We start from the raw sequence: 24,634 nt of genomic DNA, 5'->3' as shown, positions 1-24,634 counted from the left end.
AAAGTACCCAACTCTGTGAAAGCGGCAGACCGATGGGGCTGTGAAGCTCTGAACCAAGTGGATCCCTTATCCCAGCCCTTCGAGAAATATACTGCATTCGGCGAGCCGATGCCAATGTTTCGGGGCAGAGTCTCTTGGCAGAGAATTGCGTACTATTGAGAGTGGGTCCAAGCACCAATTGAGCCTAGTTGTACGATGATTGTCCGCACGATGGCAGGGTACCTCAAATCCCTAGCAAAATGGAGAGTTTTCAGGCTTTCCATCCACTTTGCCTCCCTCGCACAGTTGGCGCTTTTTAGTACGTCGTTGAACTATTTTCAACAGAGCCTTTCGCACCCATCTTTCTATGCCATTTTTGCTAAGCCAACTGCCTCACGTGATTGCCAACAGCCCCCACAACGTAACACTTTGTAATCGGGAAAATCTACTAGGCGCCGCGGACAAGATATTCCACGGGGAGTAAAAGCGTAGGCTTCTGCATTTTGGGGCTAGCCCCCAAACCCTCAGGCCTCGCTGCGTTCGAGATTGCCAAGCCTTTGTCATCACGCGGTTGGTCAGCCACGTGCAATCCGGAAAATCTATAATCCGACAATCGCCCAATCCTTTGCTCTGATTGGCTGACCTCATCGGATCCAGTCCATGGCCCACCCAGAGATAGGTAGAACGACGCCGTAATCCGGAGAATCTATAATCCGACAATTACCTAATCCTTGCTCTGATTGGCTGACCCCATCGGATCCAATCCATGGCCCGCCCAGGCATGGGTAGAATGCCGCCATTGTCTGCCAGAACCCCTGATCGGATCCAGTCCATGGACCGTGGGTAGACGATGTCGTTGACTGTGTCCTTTGCGCCCGTACGACACCCCCTATCAGATCCCATGGCCTTTTTTGTCGCTTACACCTCGCTCAGATAGATTCAATCAATCTTCTCTGTCGTACACGTAGTTCCGTGAGGGAAGCTTCGTCTCCTGGCAGGTCAACAAGATAAAAGCTCGGGGAGTCAAGCTCGATCACGTCGCCAAGGCTGATGAGGCAACATCGATCGTGGGATTATGTTTGTAGGGGACCTTCAAGGAAAGTATGGGACAAGACAAGATTCGCTCATATCGTGTTGGTGCCGCAAAGGATGCCCTCTCTGGGTGAAACAGGTTTTGAGAACCCTGAGATTAGGTATATTTTCAGCTACTGGCATTGCTAGCTTGGAATGAATTGTAGACCATCAATCCGGCTTCCAGTCGGTTGTTCGACTGCAGTCAGAAGGTAAGCAAGTCTTGAAGAGGGTTATCCATCATCTAAGACCGGGCCAGGACGATAGCAGATTAGCTCGCTCATCTCCTGCCAGCTTCAAGATTCATGTCAAACCCACGAGCTCTTCCGTAAAGTGATGCATGAACCTGGGTGGCTTTTGAGGAGCTTCTTCAACGCTATGGATAGTCAGCATTCGCAGCTAGAAGATTATTTGGTTGCAAGATAGTTACCTTTCTGCCAAACATTGGTGCGCTCTCTCTGCAGAACTATTCGACTCTTCTACCTTGCCCTCTTGTCGAAGCTCCCAAGCAGACCAAGCTTCATCGAGAGCTTGTCTAGCCGAGATTGTTGCCTTATACCACTTTGGAGTCGAGTCTCGCGATGGACTCTTACTCCTTTCCACGCTACGGTTCCAGTAAGCCTGGAGACCGGATTGATACCCTCTTAAAAACACGTAGTAAAGGCTCTCACAAAGAAGGCGAGTTTGGAGTAAGAAAGTTGTGGGGTCATCGGCAGAGTCCATCTCAGCAATAGGTTGTCGCCAGCGGCCATCTGGAAAGTTGCCCAAGTAGACCTGTGGTCCTCCACCTGCTTGTCGTCGGTCCAGAAACTTGAAGAAATAAAAGAATTCCCCATCGCACAGGATCGCTAAAATGGGCACGTTGAATCCATTCCGAAGGTTCGCCCAAGCGCAGGCTGCGAAGACTATTAACCAGGTGTTGAAGTCGGTCTCATCTTAAACTTACCATCGCATTCCGCTATCACTTGTGCAAAACAGTCAAGACGCTCTGTGGAACTTCCTATGTCCAGTTTCACTTCAATGAAAACGACTGCGATTCCGCCAAAAGTCTTGAATTGATACTCGATACGACCTTTGGTTGTGATTTTGCCTTCTAGGATTGCTTCCGGTGTGTTGAACAGAAGGCCGGAAAATAGAGCCACAATTCTGTTGAAGTAGCCTGATAGAAACAGGCCCGAGCCTCTTCATTGATGTGCCAGCTCAAGGGTCCGTATTGACACGAAAAGACCTCAAGGTCAGCAATGGTTTGGGAAAAGACAGAACTAGGCAGCCGGGCGCGAAACATTTCAAATGGAGGTATGTCGGTCCCGTTCGTCCCTGGATCCAGGCCGACCTTTGGAGCGATGTCAACATACTTGACATTGGAAAAGCTGACATGAAGGTTGTTTTCTGGAAGTCAATCAGTCGTTGATCGCAATAATAACTTAGTGAGGGCGTGACCGGCCTACCTCTGAGAAGTTCTTTCAAGCGGGCGAAACTGAATGAATACTTATCCATCAACTCGAGAATCATAAGCTCGGCCGTATCCGCATTATTCACAATTTCTAAAGCCGCTTCAACCAACCCCCGGCCCTTGAGAATATTGTTGCCACTATGAGAACTGTGTATATCCGAACCGTGTTCAGAACAGTCACCACGATGGTTCTTGGACTCAGTTATCGATGGAGTCCCGGCTAGAGTAGGGATGATTGAAGATTTCCCCCGGATTGAAGAGGTCATTGCCAGTCGAGTTGAAGTTCGCACTCCCGACAACTTGGCCCGTCTTGGAGATGGTTCTTGCTCTTCTGGATCATGGTCGGCCGTTCGCGTTCTTTTGCGGCCGCCCATATTCTAGAATTTTAGGGTGATCGATCACAGTGACCCTCAAGAGTTGTGGGAGATAGAGTTGACGATAAGGTATGCAGGGAAAGGGTGATGAGGTAGGTGGTGAAATGAATGAGATGTGAAAGTACGTAAAAGCACACTAAGGTGGTCTGAAGTCACATGTAGAGGCTTCCTTGTACGAAAAGTTTGCATCCCCCGTTAAATAAGCTGCGGTCGAAGGAGGAATTCTGGCGCCACGATTGGCTCACTTCCGTCACAAAGTCACGTGTGTCTGCAAATGCATTCCCAAATCCTTGGCTCTGATTGGCTGAGATCGAAGCCTGTTACGAGCGCAAACATCATCCTTAGACGCTTTTCAGCCTCAGCAAGAGACTCAAATATCTCGCCAGTGCAGAAATCTGACGCCAGGAGGCAGGGAAACCATTGACAAGACTCTCAAGAGGTGCACGAAGGTGCGGAAAGCACCCAGAGGAGGCTCGCCAGGCGCTGCCGTAAAGGAAGTCGCCATTTTAATCAACGGCAACGAGACGCGGCCAAAAGCGATCAAAAGAGGTGCTACAACACCAGGAGAGTCTATGCAAAGTGCGAATCGAGTTACGATGAGGCAAAGAGCTCGCCAATGGCCCAGATATGTGAGTTCCTCAATTTTGATGTTTTGGTACCTCGATTTGTGCGATTTTACTAGGGTTTTGAGGGTACCTTTCCATCGTGCGGACAACCATCGCACAACTAGGCTCAATTTGTGTTTAGGCAAAACTCTGTGGTACGCAACCCTCTGCCAAGAGACTCTGCCCCGAAACGTTCACAGGCATTCAGCCACTTCGTCCAGTCACGTTCCGTGGCTTAATGACGACCCAGGTCAAGCATTGTGCTCCCATTAGCGCTGCAACCAGAGGTTGCAAGCCTCGAGCGCCAGGCACCACTAATTCCAAATCGCACAAATTTCCCTTTTCAGGCTGGTTTGCGAGTGAGTTGTGCTGGGGGTTCTTTCGCTAAACAGAGACTATGACCGTATGCGTGACTGCGTTTTGACTCACCACAAATCGACACAATCCCCACGCCAATCCCTAGCCTTGGGTGTGTTGCCAGGGTCCTCGACAAAAGGTCACGGTTGTTCCTGTCAGGTATGACTAACACTAAGAGCAGCAGGACGCGGATGATTGGACAGCAATACGCACGAGTCTCGTCGCCGTCTGATTTGTCGATTGCCCGTCGCCCGAATTACTTCATCCGGTTCCTCCCCTCTGGGTCATAATTCCAGTTGCGGAGGAAATTGGTCAATTTTTAGAAACCGTACAGCGCAAATACGAGTGCTGAGAAATGGGCACCCAAGACGAAATGTCAAGAGGACAAGAAAGACAGATTACGAATAAGAGTCGGAAAGATCATGACATACCAAATGATTATCTTTGAGTGCGCCTGATCATTTTCGCCGTTCACTAGGAAGAGGGAGTAAGTGGATGCTCATGACATTATGATGCGAGATTGGTTAGAATTCTGCTAATGTGAGGACCAGTCCAGATGATTATGCAGAGTCGGCCGAAGGCGGTGATGCGGGTGTGCGGGCGGGCGTCCCCATGGTGTTTTTGGCCAAAGCCCGAAGGGGCGAATAGCCAGGGGCAATTTGGTCGGTCGTTTCGGCGGACGGACGAACCTTGGAGCGTTCGGGCGAGCAAGGAGACGTCGAGAGAAAGACTCGGATTTGTGCACCCGTGCACAAAATCCGTGCAACTTGCCTTACCCAGTTCAGCGCCACTTTCGACGAGTGCCCCCCGACCGGATACAATGCTCGAAATGTTCCCGATTCCCCAGGATGTTCGGAGATCAAAATGTGTCCCAGAGACTCAGACATTGGCCTGGTCAGCCTCTCCTCCAATCACGCCACTATCTTACCTGTGATGCCTGGAAATCACAAGCGTCAAAGCAGCGTGAGCAACAGTCTCCCAGGCAGCTTACATACGGTGGTACGACAGGCCAATGGTCGCCTCATGTTCCCTCCCGAAACGAAAGACGAAACACAAAGGGAAGACGAACACGAAAGACGAGAGCCCATGTGGCAGTGGCTTGACTGAAAGATCTCTGGGGAGATGTATTCCCCACGGTACCAGCCCCTTCCAATTTTGGGGTTGTGGACAGACAAAGTCAGAAGTTTTGCTTCAGGCAGCCAGCAATTTATATGCAACACAGCCATGAACGTGACTTGGACGACGAAATACAGACACGTTTCGCGACTCGGTGACCAGAGTATCTGGGTGTATTGAATCAGGAGCTTCGACACGTCAAGAGACAGAGAAACGAGTTTCGAGAATACTTGGCCGTACGATCTAGTCGCCGACCAGATTCGGCCGAGCAATTTCTGAGACCTGATAGTATTTTTTGGATGTATTGTAAGGAATATTTACCTGGAGATCTCGGGGTGTATAGGGGGGTTGACCCCGATCGGGGATACCTGGGGCGACCCTGAGACAATGGCCCAAGCCTAAGCTCCCTTCCCTCAGCGGTTACTCCAGGCTCCAGCTAGCCCCTAAAGCTTAGGTCAAACGATGGTTTCCCCGGGGGGGGTGGAGGTTTCGTTGTCTTAGGCACGTTCAAACATAACACAACTACGCCTGGGCGCATTAGACCCTTGACAGGGCGCTCGCCAGGCACCAGTAAATTTAATGCGCAGGACACGTTTGGTGGTCGAGGCAGTGTCCATATTGGCAGCCAATGTTTTGCTTTTTGAATTGGGTTGCCTGAGAGGTGTGGACGCAGAATTCTGGGTACTGCATCGAATAGGAAAGTGCAACTCATTTGGTCGTCTCCGGATTCAGGCTGCTTTGAAACCAGCACCTGGTTATTAATTCTGCCATGGGGGTTACTCATTGGGAAGGCGCACGCATACGCAGAACCACTGGCAAGGAAAGGAACATGGAAGAAACTCAGGCAGATTACGGGAGCAAAAAATGGTGGTGGCCACAGAGAGGGTGCGTATTTGCTGGTTGCAACGTATGGCTTACCAAGACAAAGCAGAGCTGGGGGAAAACTCAAAAACATCCAGGTGAATTTCTCAGCAATGCATTCTCGTTAGGTTTCTGGGGAAGGCCAATCGACCTTGTCTGATCTCTTTTCTCAATCTCAAATCAGTTGCTGAGCGCGAGCCAGTCGTGCTAGTAATCCTCAATTATCTGTACTTGGAAACGGACGAGTACCATCGTCAAAACCAGCACCTGATGTTTTGGTACTCACCCGTGGAGATGGATGGGGAGCAGGAGGTACACCGCGGAGATAACCAATGGTGTGGTCAAGACGACAGGATGCCGTAAGAACGACAAACTGAGATGTGAGATCAGCCACAAGAGGTGACAATTATTACTGTTCCGGGGACTTTTTGCGAATGCAGGACTAGTGCCAATTCAGTGAACGAAAGCAAAAGTCGGTAGAATGGACAGATACGGAAGTAAAACTGGTAAACCGAGCGAGACAAGAGCATATCGGAGCAGAGTAACGGAGACAAGATCTTGGAAGCATGGCTTAACAAACCCTCCGAGTGATTGTTCAGGCAGCCAGGTTTTTACCTGCAAGCCGTGACCGAGTCGGGCGGGCAGGGAGACAGCGTAAAAGCAGCACCGCAAAAAAAATGAGGACGTCATGAGAAGGTCGGCCGACGGGACGATTTCTCAGCCTGGACCAAAGCTAGTAGAAGGAAAGCAGTAGAATTTCCTCCTGCGGAGAGATGGTAACACCGCTTCTTGGTCGTTAAACCACTTGTACGAGCTGGATACGGGCACTCGGGTTTAGGATCAAAAGTAAGGTGGGCTGTAAATGGACCAGGACCAGGGTCCCCTGCCAGTCCCCCCTTGTCATTTCGCACTCGGCCTTTACGCACGACCTGCGCACCGTATGTCCCCACCCTTTCCTTACACCCTGGCTTCCTTACTCAGGCACCTTCAATAATCCTAACGTTAGTTGTCAAATGCACCATTCTTACTCTCCACTCTCTACGTTTACAAAAGAACTCGTCCACCCACCCTTCCCGCCACTTCCTTCTTCTCTCATCATCAACAAACAACTTACAACAAGAAGCACATCGATGAACATCTAGTCCAACCAAACAGACGATACACACAACACAGACAACCAAAGCGTCAACACTACCAGCCAACCCACCAGCCAAGATGCCTTCCACCGTCACCTTCTCCGCTGATACAGCGCCCAAATCACCAACCAACTCCATCTACACTCGTCCTCAGAAGAAACAGAAGATGAGCATCACTCAAACTTATTTCCTGGCGCACAGTGCCCGTGGTAAGCTCTCCAAGGAGGCGGCCCGGCCTGACCACGATCTCCGCCTCTTGGTGGGACACGCCAACATGCTCGACTCTCTGATGCTTGATTTGGCCAATGCCGAACAAGAACAAGAACGGTGGTTCAACAACATTGTCTCCGGATCGGCAGGAGAGCAAGAGGAAGAGGAAACCAGACATCGACATGTCGAGACCATCGTGGAAGAGCCTGAGGCCGATTGGGAGCCCGAAGACGCACAGAGCACCGACGAGGAATCTGAGGATGAGGTCGAGGAGAAGCCAACCACCAATGTCACCGCCGTTGAAGTTGATTCCGACATGGAAGACGACGAGGAGACAGATGACGACCTCACTCTCACCCGAACTGCCTCTCGACATTCCCCTCCTGAACTGAGCCTCGATACGGACTCGGACTCAGAAGACGAACAAATACCGCCTTCACCCCCCACCAATACATTAGAAGTCCTCAGTGAAAAGCAACGTCAGGCCATCGCCACTACTTCCTTCTACGATGCTAAGGACAACACCTCGTTATCGCATGCAGAGTCAGAAGCCTTCGAACAAGAAGGCTTCTACCTGCCGTCAAGGCAACAGCCAACCATAATCGCTGCCTATTGAGCAGGTTGATTGACTGCCCTTGAGACCTTTGGCGAGTGATACCCGAGCGTCCTTTAGCGAATCTGGCATTTTAACAGCCTTTCATGTCTTTTACGAGCATGGTGTTCTGGATAACTGGATATGTGGGATTCAACACAACTTATGAATCATGTATTCTGAAATCAGTCCCAAGGGGGATCAGACCAGAGATGAGCATCGACACCAGAAAGGACATCAAACTCATTGTCGAACCCCAGTAGTCGTGGCTGAGAATATGCCAGCCTGGGAAATCAATGAGACTGAAATGTATCTTTCTTTGGATCGATTGCCATCTACTGACCGATTTCTTCAAAATGACTCTACTCAATGTACTACTCCACTGCAGATAGTTCTCCCTCCAAAAGAAGAGGTTGAGACCAAAATGATAAATAGTGAACCCAAAAATTCACTCCTTTGTTCCTTTCTCACCGTTAATTTGCCAGTTCTCTTCGATTGTTTGATTCTTTTTGCTTCAAACCCCACAGAAGAAAGTTTCCGTGAGTCACGCTGATCGGTTGCCGGGGCTGAAGGACCCGTAGCGCTTGGGCGCTTCTGGCCTTTTCGCTCGCGTTCGTCGGGACCGGCTTCGCTTTCCTTCCCCTCGCGAGTAATCCACACACTGCTGTTCAACTCGGAAGGGCGGGTTTTCTCGCGGCCGAATAAATCCATGGAAGTAATCCTCCAATCCTTTGTCGCTTTCTGCTGGGGATCAACGGATGACCTAGTAAGCGTCCATTGCGCTCGCTTCGGTCCCGGAGTTTGTCAGCTAGAATCCGAGTCCCTCTGACACTCATGTTTTCCTTCGTCCGAGTGCTTATCTAGTTGGGGCTCGTCGTTTGATCCTTCGATCAAATTTGGGTCATCCTCAGGCACTTGTACGAAACACAGTAAGTCCCCCTCTTCAGTCAGCGGGTTCTCAGACACCCAGTCACAAGGGAAGATTCCAAGAGCCCGCCAACTGCACCCAGAGAGGGAAGAAGCCTTTCGTCTTCTCGCGACTTTCCTCCGTACAACGATTTCCAGACAATTGATTCCTAATTAAGCCGATGATTGACTGGTTTGGCTTAACTCTGTAAGCAAAATTCCGACACAACAATGACCGGTACTGCACCACAGAACTTGATCGAATCTCTCGTTCTGTCTGCTTTGATCACCGAGATGCTTTGTGTCTTGTTTGCTTTGCCACTCGGTCCCCCGTTTATTGGTTCACCGATGCCTGCATGGCCGCCTATGCCCACGCCCACGCTTCCCTCCAGAATAATTTATTGCTTGGATAAGCACCCTCGACTTTCACGAGTTTGATTTTAAATTTTTGGGCAGCAGGGTAGGCAAACTTTCATTTCTATACGATTGTTTACCAATCATCCCCGTATCACGGTCGAGTATTCTGCTGGGCTGACATGGATAGGGACATGTCCTGTTCTTCCCCTCCCTCCCATATTTTCAAAGTGGTCAGGGTCGGATTGAGGTGATCAGGCGCACCATTCCTCTGCTCGTTTGCTACCTGTGTGCTGGCTCATTCCCACGAGCAGTAGCCTTTTCGGTCACTTTTTGGTTCTTGAGGCCTCCCAAAAGGGATGTCCCCTCTCGGCGATAGAAAAGGGTCTAGAGGATCTGATTTCTGATACCTGAATCCTCCTGATCCTTGACCTTGGGGTCCAAAAAGACCGAACCCTACACAACTGTACCAAGTCCCATGTTTGATCAGTGATCAAGATGTGTTTGATGATCCTTCCATCCCATGTGCTTGTGTCGCAGGTAGGGAACCAAGAAGTCGGGTAATTGTTGTCATACACATAATCTTTCTTATTCATCCCTCCTTCTTGTCCTCTTCCCTCTGACAAAGACCCAGTACTCTATCAGTACCAGTGTACGAGTCACTTAGCCCAGGGATCAACACCCCCACACGACAAACGACAACAACGTAGGCAAAGGGCATACCACAACCCCTCCTTCTCCTCGCCAACATTTGCCCAACGGTAAGTACATGACCATGCACAGTGCGTCAAATGTCACTGGACGGATGTTTCATTTCAGGCTGTCCAACACTCAGTCGACATCCACCGTTCACACCCACATTTCACATGACCTGCAGCTTCGCAACAAGGAAAGGTTGGGTAAGTCAGTTATGCTGACTGATCTCGGAGTCCTGCATTCTTTCAAGTTTTCCCCGGCTTGGTCCGTCGCTCTTCACCACCTGGCCCTTGTTTCTTGACTTTTTGCTTTTTGGTATGCATGTTACGGCAGGCAAGGCAGAAAGGCAGACAGACAACCCACACACATGCAGTAGACGCCCTACATACCTTTGCCTCATATCGTCCTATAGTTTGTACAGCTCATCAACAACCAAATGGAGCACCGAACAAGACGCAGAATTTTTCGGACCTTACGGATCCATAACCCTCCGAAGTGGGTTTATGATCGCCACCTGAGATCTAGTAGACATTGGACATCGGATGTCATCGACAATCATTCATTTTCCGTCGGTCATTTCGAAAGAACCCGTGAGTAGTTCTCGACACCCGGTCCGTCACGTGCCTACCCCCTCTTCCTGCTAAACCCTCCGTTCCCCATCATTCTCCTCCAATCAGTCCTTCATCTGCTTCGATACGCTTTCCGAGAAATCCGGCCCACACTCGTATAACCTGAAACGCACTGGCCCCGTGTCCCGTTGTTTTCTCTAATGCAAATGTATTAGCTAACATAACAAGTCACAATTCACAAATATTTGTGCGACATGCATATTCGCTTAACCATGGCATTGTGAAGGTGTTACAGATTCAAGCGAGTTTCCTCGGCGACGTCTTTTCGTCTAAACTTACAGCTCAAGCGAGGTTTTGATTCTTGACCGGTTTCGAATGATCACTGAACCGAAGTAACTTGGACCTTGGAGCGTCCACAAGGCTTCAATACTGACTGAGCATGTTTGAACGCGTCCGGGTTATCACAAGATATCTGCCCAGTAGCATGTCTCAACTCCGGGCACATAATGATATTACCACTCCCCATGCGACTATACCACGCATGTCGTCAAGTCTTGGCTGCTACATCAATCGAGGAGATGCATCAATACAAACTTTGTCTCGGATGTCTGGAGGTATCCCGATGGAAAATGTTGAGTGTTTCTTGATTCGAGTTGACACGTTTGATGCAAAAAAGTGGCTCCAGACTGCGTGTCATGTAGACCGTTCGATTCAATACCGTCGAGCGGGCATTTCCACCTGTCTCAACAATATGCAATCAGTCCAGCCCGAAAACGTACTTGGCAGTTTCCCTCTTGAAATTGTTGTATTGAGCGGCGGCCCTGTCCAAAAGCGGTGCCTTGATCAGCTTTTTGTTGGTATGGGAACGATCAACGACTTGCGTATCTCGGGCCATTTTAGAATTGTCCCAAAAGCTCCCCTAAGCTTTTCCTATTCTAGAGCGAGGAAACTGGGCGACAGTATGCCCACGCATCATGGCCAGGGCGGTATCAATCCGATATAACTGTTTGATTGGATGACAGGAGTGATTTGCTTACCCAAAGAGGAAAGTTTCCTGTTCAAAAGAGGCAAGCCCCCCGGTTTTTGATGATCCAGCATTTTAGCCGCCGAGCCGGGAGAATACGAATTTTTCCAACTCCTTCTGACTGAGCGTTCCAGAAAGCTTCGAATTGGCTGAGTGAGCAGAGTCAGCATGCCAGCTACCGCCGCTTTGGCTAAGCTGGCGACCGAACACCCAAAATTTTCTCGGCGACTTCCATTAAGGGATAACACTTCTCCTTCCGATGTATCGCCGACGTGTCGACATGTCAACTAAGCAAACAACGTCTTCGAAATTGAGCCGTCTCATGCAATCTACTCGCTACACAAGTTTCTGTTCGTGATTGTCCTCCACACCGGCTGCATCGTTGCGTTGTTGGTGCAGCGTCCCCTCGCGTGGATGCAGGCCCCAGCAGGCAAAATATCAAATAGTCTACAGGACTGAGGAGACAATGTAGCACCAAGGACGAACGTGAAGGTGTAGGGCTGGGCAAGCCTCCGCAGTGAACAATATATTGTGGTACGCAGACCCATTCTTCGAGGACCGTGGAGTAACCCTAATCCTTTTTCCCAAAAGACCGACGATGCTGGAGCCTTTCTGGCAAGGATCACAACGTCATCTTTGTCCCAAACACCCCTGGCATTTCGAGGTAGCGGTAGCCTTCTTTTCTCCAAGGCGACAATCCAGTGGCTCTGCAAGTATTGTCGTTGGTCTCTCTCCACACATCCTTCGGCAACGAAACTTGCATTTCTCTCAAGGTACTATGTATCTACTAGCAAGGGCATATAGCTTCCTTCTAAAGCTATGGAAGCAACTGAAGCCCCAACATTGAACCTAGCAACTAGCTAAATGCTCAATATTCAGTTGGATAGATGACGTCTTGCAAGAAACAGAAGCGAAGAATCCGTCAAGGCTTAGGGGAGATGTATCCGATAGGCCCTGCACCTGGTTCCGCTTTCGAGTAACGTTCTTTCCATGTTACGGTACCGCTTGGAAGATATGCTACACAAAATCAGCCGGATAGGCGACTCACCAGTAATTTTTCCACACACACATGCAAGAGAAGGTACCATGGAAGCTGTGGAGCTACTCTCAGCGGTACTGGGACAAAATTGCATTTGCGTTGATCCTCTCTGCTTTGCGTGGGCCAGCAATACTTTCTAGTATCCCCGAGTCGACATCCCACGTCCGAGATAGCTGGACAAGGCTGTGATGGATCATGACTCACGGCTCAATTGTAAGAGAAGAGTGACATACAAGCTTCATGGCTGTCTTTTTGAGAAGGCACAAGGATCTCAGATTCCCTCTGTTCCCCTTGATCCTCGTCGTCATCGTTGTCGACGATGACGAGGACGCAATGCAATGCGTCAAGACGATCATAGAACCCCCTCCACCCCATTTTTTACCAAAAAAGAAAAGGTTGCACACTTGACTTGAACTGACCTGACCATGCAAGAGAAGGCAGCATGGAAGGTTGCGGATCTTGCCCTGACGAGCAGGTCGCTTGCCCAAAAGCCAAAGTCTTCCCAAAAAAAAAAAAAAAAAAAGAGAGAGAGAGAGAGATCTATGATGCAGCTTACTCCCTGATAAGCTCCCTTCTCCAGCTCCTGGGCCTTCCCAGAACGCTACCGCTGGTGCAGGTTCTGGCTCTGTTTTGGCCCCTTTCATGTTGATCGTGGAGGGATGGGGAGAGAATGAAGCCATAGCAAACTAGTTAGGAGTTGGAGCTGTGTCCTCCCGTCACGTTACTCTGTTCATCATCTCACGTACCTATAGCTCGAGCTTCGGGGATTTTTCTCTTCTTATCCTCCTCCATACTCTGCACAATCCACGCACTCGCCTTCTTCGCATCTTCTTCCATCTTTGCCTTATCCTTCAGACGCTCCTTGATCCTCAGTGGTTTCGGAACGTCACAACCCCTTTTCACTCCTGGCCTCGCATACATCATCTCCTCCCACTTCTTGAGCGTCGGGAACTCGTCGATATCAACCCCCGCCCAGCCTGCCCAAATCACCCAGCCAATTGTCGTGATGTCAGCGATAGAAATGTGATCGCCAACAATGAACCCCGACTTCGAGCTTTGCAAGTGCTTGTCCAGTACCCCATACAAGCGTCGCGTCTCGTTCACGTACCTGTCCATGCCGTACTGGATCTTCTCTGGCGCGTACCGGACAAAATGGTTTGCTTGGCCTTGCATGGGGCCCAGGCCGGCGTTTTGGAAAAATAACCAGTTGTTCACTTCATAGTGCTCGCGAGAACCCTTTGGGTAGCTGATCCGGTGGTCTTTGTCGTATTGTTCGGCAAGATACTGAAAAATACTGCCTGATTCGAAAAGACGGATATGTTTGCCGTCAGAGAACGTGTCGGTGATCGCGGGGATGCGGCCGTTGGGGTTGATCTCGAGAAACCACGGCTCTTTTTGTCGGTTGGTCGAGATGTCGATGTGCTCGACCTTGTATGGGATGCCGAGTTCTTCGAGAGCAATCGATATCTTGATCCCATTCGGCGTTGCGTCCGTGTATAGAGTGATGTTGGGTCGTTGTGGTTCTGACATATTGCTGGTCCTAGCAGTTGATGTGGTCATATGCTGGGCTTGTTGCCTGAGACGATTGGACATGTGAACCAAAGGCCTTCGGGCGATGGACATGTGGGACTTATATCTGGGGAAACCGGGTAAGCAGCAGCAACAAGCAAAAAGTGAATTGACGATATAGAATCGATACGGCTGTGGCTGTTCACTCCTTTATCCGTGACATCATTGCTGTCGAGGATGTCACATTAGGGTAAACTGCGGAGACTCGCATCTCCAGCAGTCAGAAAATGGTTGGAGCTTGGGGAGTCTTGATTGAAGACATTAGAAATCAAAGACAGAACCATTGGCCTAGTATTATGTCCAGCGAACATGCAAGGCCCTGCTCTAGAATGTCTAGATGGCCTTGCTTGCTAAGCTGCTTATTAAAGCGTAGCGTGGAGCGAAGCTTTTTTTAGACTCCGACCCCCCTGCGCCCGCGAGAATTTGTCGAGGGTTCAATTTTGCTCACGTGACTTCAAAAAGGCCAAATACGTGACGTGCCCCCCGTCACATCACATGACCTCGAAGTCTTGGCAATCTCGATCGTAGTGACCCCTGGGGGTTGGAGGGCTAAGCGCCAAAATATGGAAGCGACGCTTTTACCCCCCGTGGAATATCCTTCCACGGCCCCTAGTTGTGGTCGGCGAGGCGTCCGATAGTGAGAGAAAAAGGGGGAAGCCATATCGACGATGAAGATCACGGGATCCAGCGTCATGTGACGTCATGTGATTGTCGTCAGTCATGCCCTTTTCTTAGGTGCGGGGTTTAGTGCCGGATCAACTATTTTCCGTGAAAAGTCTGAGTCTCACCGCCCCTCATGCGGCTTCCCCCCCTTTCTTCCCCTATAAGCTGATCCACCGCCATTTTCAATTTTCACCTTGTGCCATCCTCAACAATTTGAGGCTTTTGCTGAGGCCGCTACAAGGTCATATCTGACGCTCTCAAGGCATGGCCATATTCTTTTCTCTCTCTCTATTTCGATCGGTGCATTTCTTTTCTGTCTTTCCATTCTGACCCTAATTGATTCTCCATCTATATTGGAGCCCATAGATATCGTGAGCTGAAACATCGCCGACGACATGGCCACCCAAACCGAAACCATCTCTCCCACTGCCTCTCGCACCGTGCCCGCCCTCATCCGACGAGGCTCCTCTTCTCACTCGACGCAGAAGAAGCCATGGCAACACTCGGGCCGGCCGTCCTTTCATTCGACTCATTCGCGACCTGACCCAGACGAAATTCAACGCCTCTCGCAGCACATCTCGCGTCAGACGACCAGATCCTCCCATCGCCGCACCCCAAAATGGTACAAGATTCGTTGGTTCCAGGGCATGTTTGACGATATCAAGAGACGGGCTCCCTACTATTGGAGCGATTGGAAGGATGCTTGGGATTATAGAGTCATCCCCGCCACGGTTTATATGTACTTTGCCAAGTATGCCAGCCAATATCTATATCTATTGATCGCATTTTCCATCGTCCAACGGACTTACCTACCGAAACTTTGTCTTGATTTCTGTTCCAGTGATCTCCTCCGAAACCCCCACGCCCATCGTGAAAGAACCAGTCTCAAGTACTAATCACCTCTCCAGTATCCTCCCAGCATTGGCCTTCTCGCTCGACATGTTCACCAAAACCCACAACTCGTACGGCGTCAACGAAGTCCTGCTGGCCTCGGTGCTAGGCTGTGTGGTCTTCTCCGTCTTCGCGGCTCAACCACTCGTCATCGTCGGTGTCACAGGGCCCATCACGGTCTTCTCCTACACGGTCTACGATATCGTCGTGCCCCGAGGAACAAATTACTTCTCCTTCATGGCCTGGATCGGCATCTGGGCACTCCTCATGCATTGGATCCTCGCCATCACCAATAGTTGCAACGCCCTGACTTACGTCACGCGCTTCAGCTGTGATACTTTTGGCTTCTACGTCGCTTTCATCTATCTGCAGAAGGGGATCCAGGTCTTGACCAGACAGTGGGGCCTGGCCGGTGCCGAGAGTGCCTATCTCTCCATCATGGTGAGCTTGTTGGTGTTGGGCTTCGCCTATGGCTGTGGCGTGCTTGGTGAAAGCAACTTGCTACAGCGACATGTGAGGAAGTTTATCGAAGACTACGGAACACCTTTGACTATTGTCTTCTTCACCGGTTTCGTTCATATTGGCCACATGAAAGATGTGCACGTCGAAACCTTGCCGACCAGCAAGGCTTTCTTTCCCACTGCTGATCGAGGGTGGTTCGTGCATTTCTGGGATATCGACGTTGGAGATGTCTTCCTTGCCATTCCTTTCGCGGTCTTGTTGACGGTCTTGTTCTGGTTCGATCATAATGGTATGTCGCTCCATGATCCCGAAAGGCCTCTTCACAGATCTAACGTCTCCAGTCTCCTCGCTTATCGCCCAAGGCACGGAATTTCCCCTGCGCAAACCTCCTGGTTTTCACTGGGATATCTTTCTTCTTGGCCTGACCACGGGCATCGCGGGGCTCTTGGGAATTCCTTTCCCGAACGGCCTCATTCCCCAAGCGCCTTTCCACACCAACTCTCTCTGCGTGACACGCCAAGTGGTTGACGAGAAAGCACGAGGACACATCGTCCGCGTCACGGACCATGTCGTCGAACAGCGTTTCAGCAATCTCGCGCAAGGTCTTTTGTTCCTGGTCACCATGACGGGACCACTCCTGGTGGTTTTGCATCTAATCCCGCAGGGCGTGCTGGCCGGCTTGTTCTTCGTCATGGGTGCCCAAGCCCTCGTGGGAAATGGAATCACCCAGAAAATGCTCTTCCTGGCCCGTGACCAGGAATTGACCGATGCAAGTGATCCACTGGCACGAATCGAGCGGCGCCTCGCAATCTGGGTATTTGTGGCCCTGGAATTGATCGGCTTTGGCGCTACCTTCGCCATCTCTCAGACCATCGCGGCTATTGGTTTCCCTGTGATCATCCTCTTGCTCATCCCTCTACGTACATGGGTGATGCCGAAGTGGTTCCGGGACGAAGAGCTGAAGGCTCTGGACGCACCGACTGCAGGGGCATTTGTCATGGAATCTGTCGGTGGCGCGTATGGAGAGAGCGAGCCGAGTTCCCCGGACCTCACGGCGCCGAATGAGAATGACGACACCGTTGCCGTTGATGACAGTTTGGAGAGAGGCGAAAGTTATGAGTTGGAGAGTGCAGTAGCGGCTGGAAAGAGCGATGGTGTCATCGCCGTCAGTGCAGGCGGGAGTGGCACTGCCTCTGCGCCTGTCAGGAGGAGGACGAGTCACAGCGAGATGCAGAAGCCCGAAGTGGGCATGAGAAGAAGGAGTCGTAGCTCGATGAATAGACGGGGATAAATGAAGTGAAGAGATATATGTGTGTGGGGGAGGGGGCGGGGGTGGGTTGGCGGAGAGAATGAGAATAGATGGGTTCAGCGTAGATGGATATATTGGAAGTTGATAAAAGAGGTTAGAAAGTGAGATCAGCAAGAGCTCCACCATCGTGGAGGTGGGAGGAATACAACCCAAGGCTACAGATCTAAATGAGAGCGGTGGAAAGACGCATGAGGTGATACAACGAGTCGTCATTTTGATCTGGAGGAAGAACAGAGATATGATTGCCGAAAGCAAGGAGAGAACCCGGCAATGTATCGTCGTCAAAATTCTATTTTATTCCTTTTTCAAACTCGTAAAATCCTGTCCTAATAAATAACGGGCTTACAAGGTTCCGTAGCGTGGGCTTGTGGAGTCAATTCATGCTGAAAAGTCCCGAAAGTGTTACATGTGACTACACCGTTTCTCACACGAGAGATGTATGCTCTTTGATAACTCTGGAGAGAGTTCTGGAATGGCAATGTCGTGCTTCTTCGGTTTGGTGGAAGACGACGTAATTATTTGGGATAATCCTGGTCCTGAGACTTTATCAAAATAACCGGTCTGAGGAAAAAATTACATGCAACAACCTCGAGAAACCCGATCGCAACACTTGAGATATAGCAGAGAAACAACGGGGCAGATTCGTCGCGCAGGCTAATGAGGTCACCCACTCAAGTCCGCTCCCAGCCCGACTAGCACTGTCAGGAGCCGTCTATCTCTCAGCCACCATCGCCTGAACCACGGCGGTTCTCGATCTACTCAGTTGCGTTATTTATATAATGCAAGTCATCTCTTATTTCCTCTATCCAAGAGTGAAGAGTATCATCACTAAAGCAGAAATACCTCTAAAGCCGGGTACGAGGATGTCGATCATGTTCACGGCCTCTCTGCTCCTCAATTTCTCATCGTCCAAATCGTTTCCATGCAAACCAAGCCCCAACACCCACAGCCGGAGCCGTCAAGAGCCCAATTTTCATCACGGCATCCCGTATCAAAGGCGCGAGGAGCCTTGCCTTCAGGTCCGCATGTTCCTGGCCCTGAGGATATTTGACATCCGGAATCGGCTTGCCCAAGTACGGGCAGATCTCATTCCACCCAAGGCCGTCCTCTAGACGCAGCACATACAGTCGTTCCGGCGGGATAATCTTCTTGACCCGTTCGATATATCGGACGTAATTCTGTCGCAGATACTCTTCGTTCCGCTGGTCGCCAATCCGTGTATTCTCGCTGAAAGTAGAATATATGACCCGGTTGACCCGGTAGAAGTACCGGAGCGTCTTGTTGAAGTAACGGAGGATACTCAAGGGCGGCGACTCGCAGTCCTGGACATTGACGCCGACGAAATTGTTAAACGACTTCACCCAGCTGTCCGGGGAGCGTTCCGTAAGGAGGAATTTCACCTCGGGGTCGGCAAGATATGCTTCGAGCATCTCGAGGCCGAAGAAGCTTGGGATTTCGATCAGGACATCGTAGTCGGCGAACCATTTGTCGAATTCTGCCTTGTCGTAGCGCAAGATTCCTGAGAAGCGATTGAATTGGGCCCGGACGCCTTCGTCGAGGATTTCCATGTGCGGAACCCCTCCGACAAGCACCAATTCGCCCATGTGATACACCTTGTAGCCTAGAATCTGGAGTGCTTGGTATAGGCCTAATGTGCCAGTTCTGCACATATAATCCCGCGGATTATGGGGAAAACGTCAGTCAGATCAGCTTTGGCATTGATGTCGACCTCATAGGAAGGGAAAAGTTGGTACGCACCGGCTAACACTTGCCACAACAAGCTTGACGCGCCGTTGGGAGGGGCCTGGCTCCGGAAATTGGTCAATTCTGCGTGACATGGTGGGGCATTTGTCTCCTTTAGCTTTTCAAGATCTGAGGATACCATGATGCAAAAGTATAGGGGTCCTTTTCTTTATAGGAACGGCCGAGGGCTGAAGCTAGCCGCGCCCTGGTGAGAAAAAAGAACATAGCAATACAGTGACACATCATGGTCAGGTTCTTTGGACGAAAGGAGTAAGCACTTGTTGTCCCTTGATTATGGAATTATTTGCCCCTCGTGAAATTTGGAGAATTATTGACCTCTTTTCGTCATTGAAGGGTTCAGAGCGATCCTGTTGGGCTCGTTTGCTGGCGCCTTGAGAGAAAACCGTCCGGTACCAACATAGGTTACATGGTGGAAGAGACGAGGTCTGATTAACCGCCGTTCTCATTGGGTGCGATCGGCCTGAGGCTCGTTTGTTGAGGTCTCGGGTCTCGGTCTCGGGTCTCGGCGAACTACTCATGATTTGATAGTTGTCGAGGAATCAAGACCCTTGAAGAGTTGTTGAAGGAAGTGTAACGCCCTTGAGAGAGAAGAGTAGCTCTTCGCGAGTCGACTGGGTGGCCTGAAGAACCATGAAGCTCTAGACACGGCAAGCGACAGGGCAATTGGCCACCACTCAGACACTGTTCACAGCCCAAAAAGTTCGGGTGACCACTCGTGATCTGTCTCAGCCACATGGGGAGAGTGAAGAAAGTGGAGTGGAAAGCCCGACATACGGCTGAGCTGAGATTCTTTCGCATGGCTGTTGAATCCGTGTTCAAGTTTCTCGAACGTGGCAGACGGACAAGACAGAGATCCGAAGCTGTATTCCTTTGATGAAAAGTCAAGGGTTGCCCAATATTCTAAAAGGGGAAGGAGAAGTGAGAGCACGTGGAGTGAAATGCGTGTACCTCTTCAGAAGACAAAGACAGGCCAGAAAACTGGAATCGGCCGTGCAATTCGAAGGGAGAAGCGTGAGCAATGCCCAACATCTCCTTGCTTGCCCACGATGATGGTGGCGTTACTGTCCTTACCGGGAGGCCTTGACGCGAAGGGAGAGAGCAAACAGTGAGAAAGATCGATCCAAATCCGAAACTTATTTGAATATTCTCATGTCGTCGTGAATCGGGACAAATCGACTTGGCGATCTTCAGACGATCAAGTTTGGGTCGAAACCCCTGCAGATTCATCCTTATTCATCCAAGGCCAACTTTCTTTCCAATTTCCTGCTTTCTCGCCTCCAGGACCTTCATCGTCTGTTCAAACAGCTTCTTCTGCACTTTCTTGCCCATGTCAGAGTAAATCCATTGCTCAACGCCCTGGTTCTGTCCATCTGACATGAATTCGCCATGTGAATCCGGGCCCGCGCATGCCCCATACACGAGCGTCCGGGCTCCGACTTCAGGAGATCGTCCAAGCAAGTAGCGCAGGATGTACCCGATGATTCGCAAGATGAGAATCGAGTCTCGGTCGAGCGAGGATACGCATAGACCCGGGTTGACGATTGTTATAGTCACGGGCGGTGAGGTCGAGGTTTTGTTCGCGTTGAGCCGAGAAACCAGTTCGCGGACCAATAAAACTTCGAGGAGTTTGCTGAGGTGGTATCTGAAAGGACCGGAAACACATGATGATTTGGAGATATGATCCCGGTGTTAGAGCGGCAGGCTACTTCGGCCCTCGAAAGATGTGGTATAGAGACCTTAATTATAACATCCAAGATCACCACGCGACGAAGATCATGACTGATGGACACAAGAAGCGACGCGATCTGATGATCTAGATTCTTCATTGTGCTCGATAGTTGAAGCTTGCACGGTGATAATGAAATAGCACTCACTCCGGGGGGATTAGTTTGACCATACCGACCTCAACACCCGTGTTCAAAACTTGGGATGGCGCCGTGATACATCGAGTCAATTTGAAATTGAGAAGAGCTAAACGGATCAATCGAGCATGGAGGTGTTGCTATCCAGAGACGAGATTTAGCAAACGCCGGGATGCTAGGTTCCCAGATTTCGTTTGGCTCGGATTCGAGTAGATACGCCCAGGACTCTTTCAGCATTGCCAGATCATCCGAGAGGAGGCTGAAACCTTTAAATAACTCGGAAAGTAGCTTGAATGAACTGTTCGCGGGGCCGGTCATGTTTGAGGTTATAATCCAGTTTTCAGGTGGAAGACGAGTCCTAATGCCGACGTCACGGAGCAGAGATTTCCGCTCTTGAGATACTCTGCGCAATCCTGGTCCGGCCATCTGGTGAATTCGCTCCAAGAGACTGGAACTGAGCAACATGAAACGCTGATGAAGGTCTCTTGGCAGCAACTTGTCAATCTGGTATCTCTACAATCGAGAGAAAATCACCGCGTGGATTGAAGCGGCCTAGCTGTTCGGCTCCCTGAGGAGGAGCGTCCCAGAGGTTCGGCCGGAACAGGGTGACAAAGATATAACAGGCGAGTGGCAGCAATGGACCGACTGGCGAACTGGCGATAAAGACGTGCGGTTAAACCCTGTCAGAAGGCACGGAAATTGCTGCCCGAATTTCGTTAATGTGGAGAGATCAAAGTGCGTATTCCAGCCATTGAATATCCGCACCACATTTTGTCGAGATCTTCCAGGAAATTGGCTTTTTATGGCCTCCAAGATTGCACTGTAGAGGGCATCCAAGCTTTCGAGACGATCGATGTTGCCAATGGCATCTATTCCCTCCCTCGCGGTCAATGAGGACAGTTGCAAATGGTCAATGGGTAGCCTGACCCGGAGGGACATGCCATTTGCTCACCGAGATATCTTCTTCATTGTGCTGTTGACAAGGTGCTCCCTGGGTAAGAACCCTACCGAGACCAGTTCCTCAGCCCTTGATCGCAGGGGTTTCACAATATCTTGTATGTTTTTGTGAGCGTGTCCAATGGGCGTGTAAGCATTGTGTGTCCACGGGTGCAGGCAATCGGATGGTTGGTCGGCTGAACGACAAAGCTCCGCAGCTGGGGGTCTTGGATGCAGCATCCTCAAGCCGTTTAAGAGGCTCAGACAATCCGAGTACTCATCAAGGTCATCCAAAATCAGGAATACACGATCAAGTTATTTGAGAAACATGCTCAGAACCGCAAAAATCTCGTTGTATGTTGCGCCTGATTGGCCCGTTGCATTTTTCGCCAAGACTAACAGACGCAATATCGACAGCCTTGTTCGTTATGGCCAGCAATGCTCTAGAAGCGTCTGAAGGCCTGCTAGAGAACCGCCACCGGCTGCCAAAGAAGAAGACGATGGTGTTGTGAGGATTCTCTGTGCCAGGCTCAACTTCATCTCTCCTGGCATTAGGCTTTCGACAATGGCGGCGTACAAAGCTGTCTTGCCATATCCCGGTTCTGTTGCGCCACTGTCAATGTCCTTGTCCAAAAGGAGGGGCAAAACTTTGGTGGGGGAGGTTTCGTACCTTGAATGGACAAAGTTCTAGTTCTAAAACTTGCCGCCGCATCATTCATTTTGCATTGCCACGGCTTATACACTCGACTGTCCACAATGCAGTCATGAAGACCAGAGGTTCTTTGATTTAGCCCTGCTCAAACTTATCTGGTCATTGGGGGAGGATTGATCCATTTTGGACTCCTTTCGTTCGTTCATCTGGAACCTATGAGTCAGTATGTACACAAGCAGCGACAATTCAGCAGGAACTGACTCAATGACATCGTTCTTCTGGCCTCATAATATTCGTCTGAGAGATGCAGCTTCTCGGTTTCGTGTATGTTCGCTCCATATTTCATATAAAACTGATTGCCTCCTGCGTTGAGGCCGTGGAAACCTCGTAGTGGAAAAGAATCTTATGCTTCTCAAGCCTTCTTAACAAGTCCTCGAACTGACGGTCAAACGGTTGCCAGATCAGGCGGCTTATGGAATTGGCATCGATCTTCGGGCCTGGAGAATTGGCATCAGCTTAGTGTGGCCGGAGAAATGGCTGTACAAGAATTTTTACTATACCTTTTCACAATAGGGAACACATATTATGGCAAAGCTGCAAGACATCGAGGTAGATATGGAACCAAGGTTTCTTCAGCTGTGTTATGAATGACCCTAATTCTGAGCTCGAGTTTGCAAATCTTCACAAAGTCTTCATATGCGAGTAAGGCCGAGCCTAAAGTATGAACACCGAATTTGTGAAGCTGAGCTTCGCATGGGGTAAACCTGAGGGATTAGGCCAATAACAATCGGAGAGCGTAGTTTTCATTGGCTGGAATGTCTACCGATATTGAGGGCGTTCACTGGCGCTTCTCCCGTCCTGACAGTCTCGACGATGATATCGAGGACTTAATGGAAGAGGTCCTGTCCAATTGCTTCTATTACTGTTGTCGGCATTGCTCGTACATTTGTGTACGGCATACAGCAGGACAAGAGAGGTGTACTCGTTGTGAACCGGTCGGGCATTCTTAGCATTGAGAAAGACCCACCTCCAGAAAGTGGCGGCACCAACTGCCTGATTCAGCAGCAGATTTCCCTCTATGTCGTGTTGATGCGATTGGAGAGTTGATGCAATCCTCGCGAAACAAAAAAAAAAAAAAGAGAACAAGCACTTTGAGAGAATACATTATATCATGTCCAGCAAAGCTCGCACCTTCCAACTCGGATGCCGCAGTCACATTCAAGCCGGCACACGACTGGATAAATTCCCAATTTCTCCCACTTCAATAACCGCTTCTCCCATTCTTTCCTTCATAGCTGCGCGATCTTTTTCTTCCAACACCAAGGTCCGTCTCATTAACGACTCTCGTATCTTCAATAGACCGGCCAGCTGCCGTCGAGCGCGCAAAGCAGCCCGCTATGCCAGCACAAGCTCGGGCCCGAACCGACGAGCCATTACCGTAACCAGCGATGACGGGCGCTACAACTGGTCAGAATTGAGCATGGGGGAGAAAGCTGCGCGGGGGACTCAGCAGACGTTCAACTTCCTGCTCGTCTCGCTGGGCTTAGTTGGAACGGTGAGCGGCATAATTGCCCTCAAGAACGAAGATACATAAAATGCTAACCCGGCCGGCCCATCAGGTCACCGTCTCTTACCTTTTGTATACCGAACTCTTCGCTCCCGACAGCTCCACGATCCAATTCAACGCAGCAGTGAAACGCATCAAGTCCTCTCCCGAGTGCCGCGCACTACTCGGCCCTTCGTCCCAGATTAAAGCGTACGGTGAACCAACGTCGAACAAGTGGGCCCGCGCAAGACCGTTGGCGCATAGTACCGAAGTCGACAAGTTCGGCACCACGCATTTTCGCATGCATTTCAATGTCGAGGGACCCGAAGGGAAGGGAGTCGTGGCGGTGCATATGACCCGACCAAGAGATGGGGATCGATTGGAATATGAACTTTTGAGTTTGACTGTTAAGGGACAAGAGACGGTGTTTCTAGAGAATAAAGATGCGGAGAGAGGCGTCAAGGGGAAAGTTGGCAAGATGTTTGGTGTGCAATGGCGTTAGACACCATGTATGAAGCGGGAAAGGATTGGAAGGAACTGACTCAACATTGAGTGACGATATGATATTGAACACAGGAAAAAGTCGTGTGAATCAGAGGACATGCCACGAGGAACAGAATTTTCTTATTTACTCGTAT

General features: G+C 50.2%; 7 protein-coding genes across 7 annotated transcripts; 3 read left to right on the top strand and 4 right to left on the bottom strand.

Moving 5' to 3' along the window:
• Nucleotides 1-1,476: 1,476 nt before the first annotated feature.
• Z518_05989 (uncharacterized protein) lies at nucleotides 1,477-2,877 on the bottom strand (the record flags this gene model as incomplete). Its single annotated transcript, XM_013416799.1, has 4 exons — nucleotides 1,477-1,946; nucleotides 1,997-2,209; nucleotides 2,269-2,439; nucleotides 2,499-2,877. The coding sequence occupies 4 exons, from the start codon at nucleotides 2,875-2,877 to the stop codon at nucleotides 1,477-1,479; spliced, it is 1,233 nt and encodes a 410-aa protein (XP_013272253.1).
• Nucleotides 2,878-7,031: 4,154 nt separating this feature from the next.
• Z518_05988 (uncharacterized protein) lies at nucleotides 7,032-7,778 on the top strand (the record flags this gene model as incomplete). The annotated part of the gene is made up of 1 exon (XM_013416798.1): nucleotides 7,032-7,778. One exon carries the CDS (start codon nucleotides 7,032-7,034, stop codon nucleotides 7,776-7,778), a length of 747 nt encoding a protein of 248 aa, XP_013272252.1.
• Nucleotides 7,779-13,080: 5,302 nt separating this feature from the next.
• Z518_05987 (uncharacterized protein) lies at nucleotides 13,081-13,965 on the bottom strand (the record flags this gene model as incomplete). Its single annotated transcript, XM_013416797.1, has 1 exon — nucleotides 13,081-13,965. One exon carries the CDS (start codon nucleotides 13,963-13,965, stop codon nucleotides 13,081-13,083), a length of 885 nt encoding a protein of 294 aa, XP_013272251.1.
• Nucleotides 13,966-14,969: 1,004 nt separating this feature from the next.
• Nucleotides 14,970-17,218, top strand: Z518_05986 (uncharacterized protein; the record flags this gene model as incomplete). The annotated part of the gene is made up of 3 exons (XM_013416796.1): nucleotides 14,970-15,325; nucleotides 15,483-16,216; nucleotides 16,269-17,218. The coding sequence occupies 3 exons, from the start codon at nucleotides 14,970-14,972 to the stop codon at nucleotides 17,216-17,218; spliced, it is 2,040 nt and encodes a 679-aa protein (XP_013272250.1).
• Nucleotides 17,219-18,138: 920 nt separating this feature from the next.
• On the bottom strand, nucleotides 18,139-19,074 carry Z518_05985 (uncharacterized protein; the record flags this gene model as incomplete). The annotated part of the gene is made up of 2 exons (XM_013416795.1): nucleotides 18,139-18,898; nucleotides 18,995-19,074. 2 exons carry the CDS (start codon nucleotides 19,072-19,074, stop codon nucleotides 18,139-18,141), a joined length of 840 nt encoding a protein of 279 aa, XP_013272249.1.
• Nucleotides 19,075-20,233: 1,159 nt separating this feature from the next.
• Nucleotides 20,234-21,180, bottom strand: Z518_05984 (uncharacterized protein; the record flags this gene model as incomplete). Its single annotated transcript, XM_013416794.1, has 2 exons — nucleotides 20,234-20,642; nucleotides 20,912-21,180. 2 exons carry the CDS (start codon nucleotides 21,178-21,180, stop codon nucleotides 20,234-20,236), a joined length of 678 nt encoding a protein of 225 aa, XP_013272248.1.
• A 2,441-nt stretch (nucleotides 21,181-23,621) lies between these two features.
• Z518_05983 (uncharacterized protein) lies at nucleotides 23,622-24,498 on the top strand (the record flags this gene model as incomplete). Its single annotated transcript, XM_013416793.1, has 2 exons — nucleotides 23,622-24,005; nucleotides 24,070-24,498. The coding sequence occupies 2 exons, from the start codon at nucleotides 23,622-23,624 to the stop codon at nucleotides 24,496-24,498; spliced, it is 813 nt and encodes a 270-aa protein (XP_013272247.1).
• Nucleotides 24,499-24,634: the final 136 nt, after the last annotated feature.

The sequence above is a fragment of the Rhinocladiella mackenziei genome (genome assembly GCF_000835555.1).
Source record: "Rhinocladiella mackenziei CBS 650.93 unplaced genomic scaffold supercont1.4, whole genome shotgun sequence".
NCBI lineage: Eukaryota > Fungi > Ascomycota > Eurotiomycetes > Chaetothyriales > Herpotrichiellaceae > Rhinocladiella > Rhinocladiella mackenziei.
The sequence above is the reverse complement of the archived record's forward strand: the minus strand, read 5'-3'. Positions and strand labels throughout refer to the sequence as shown.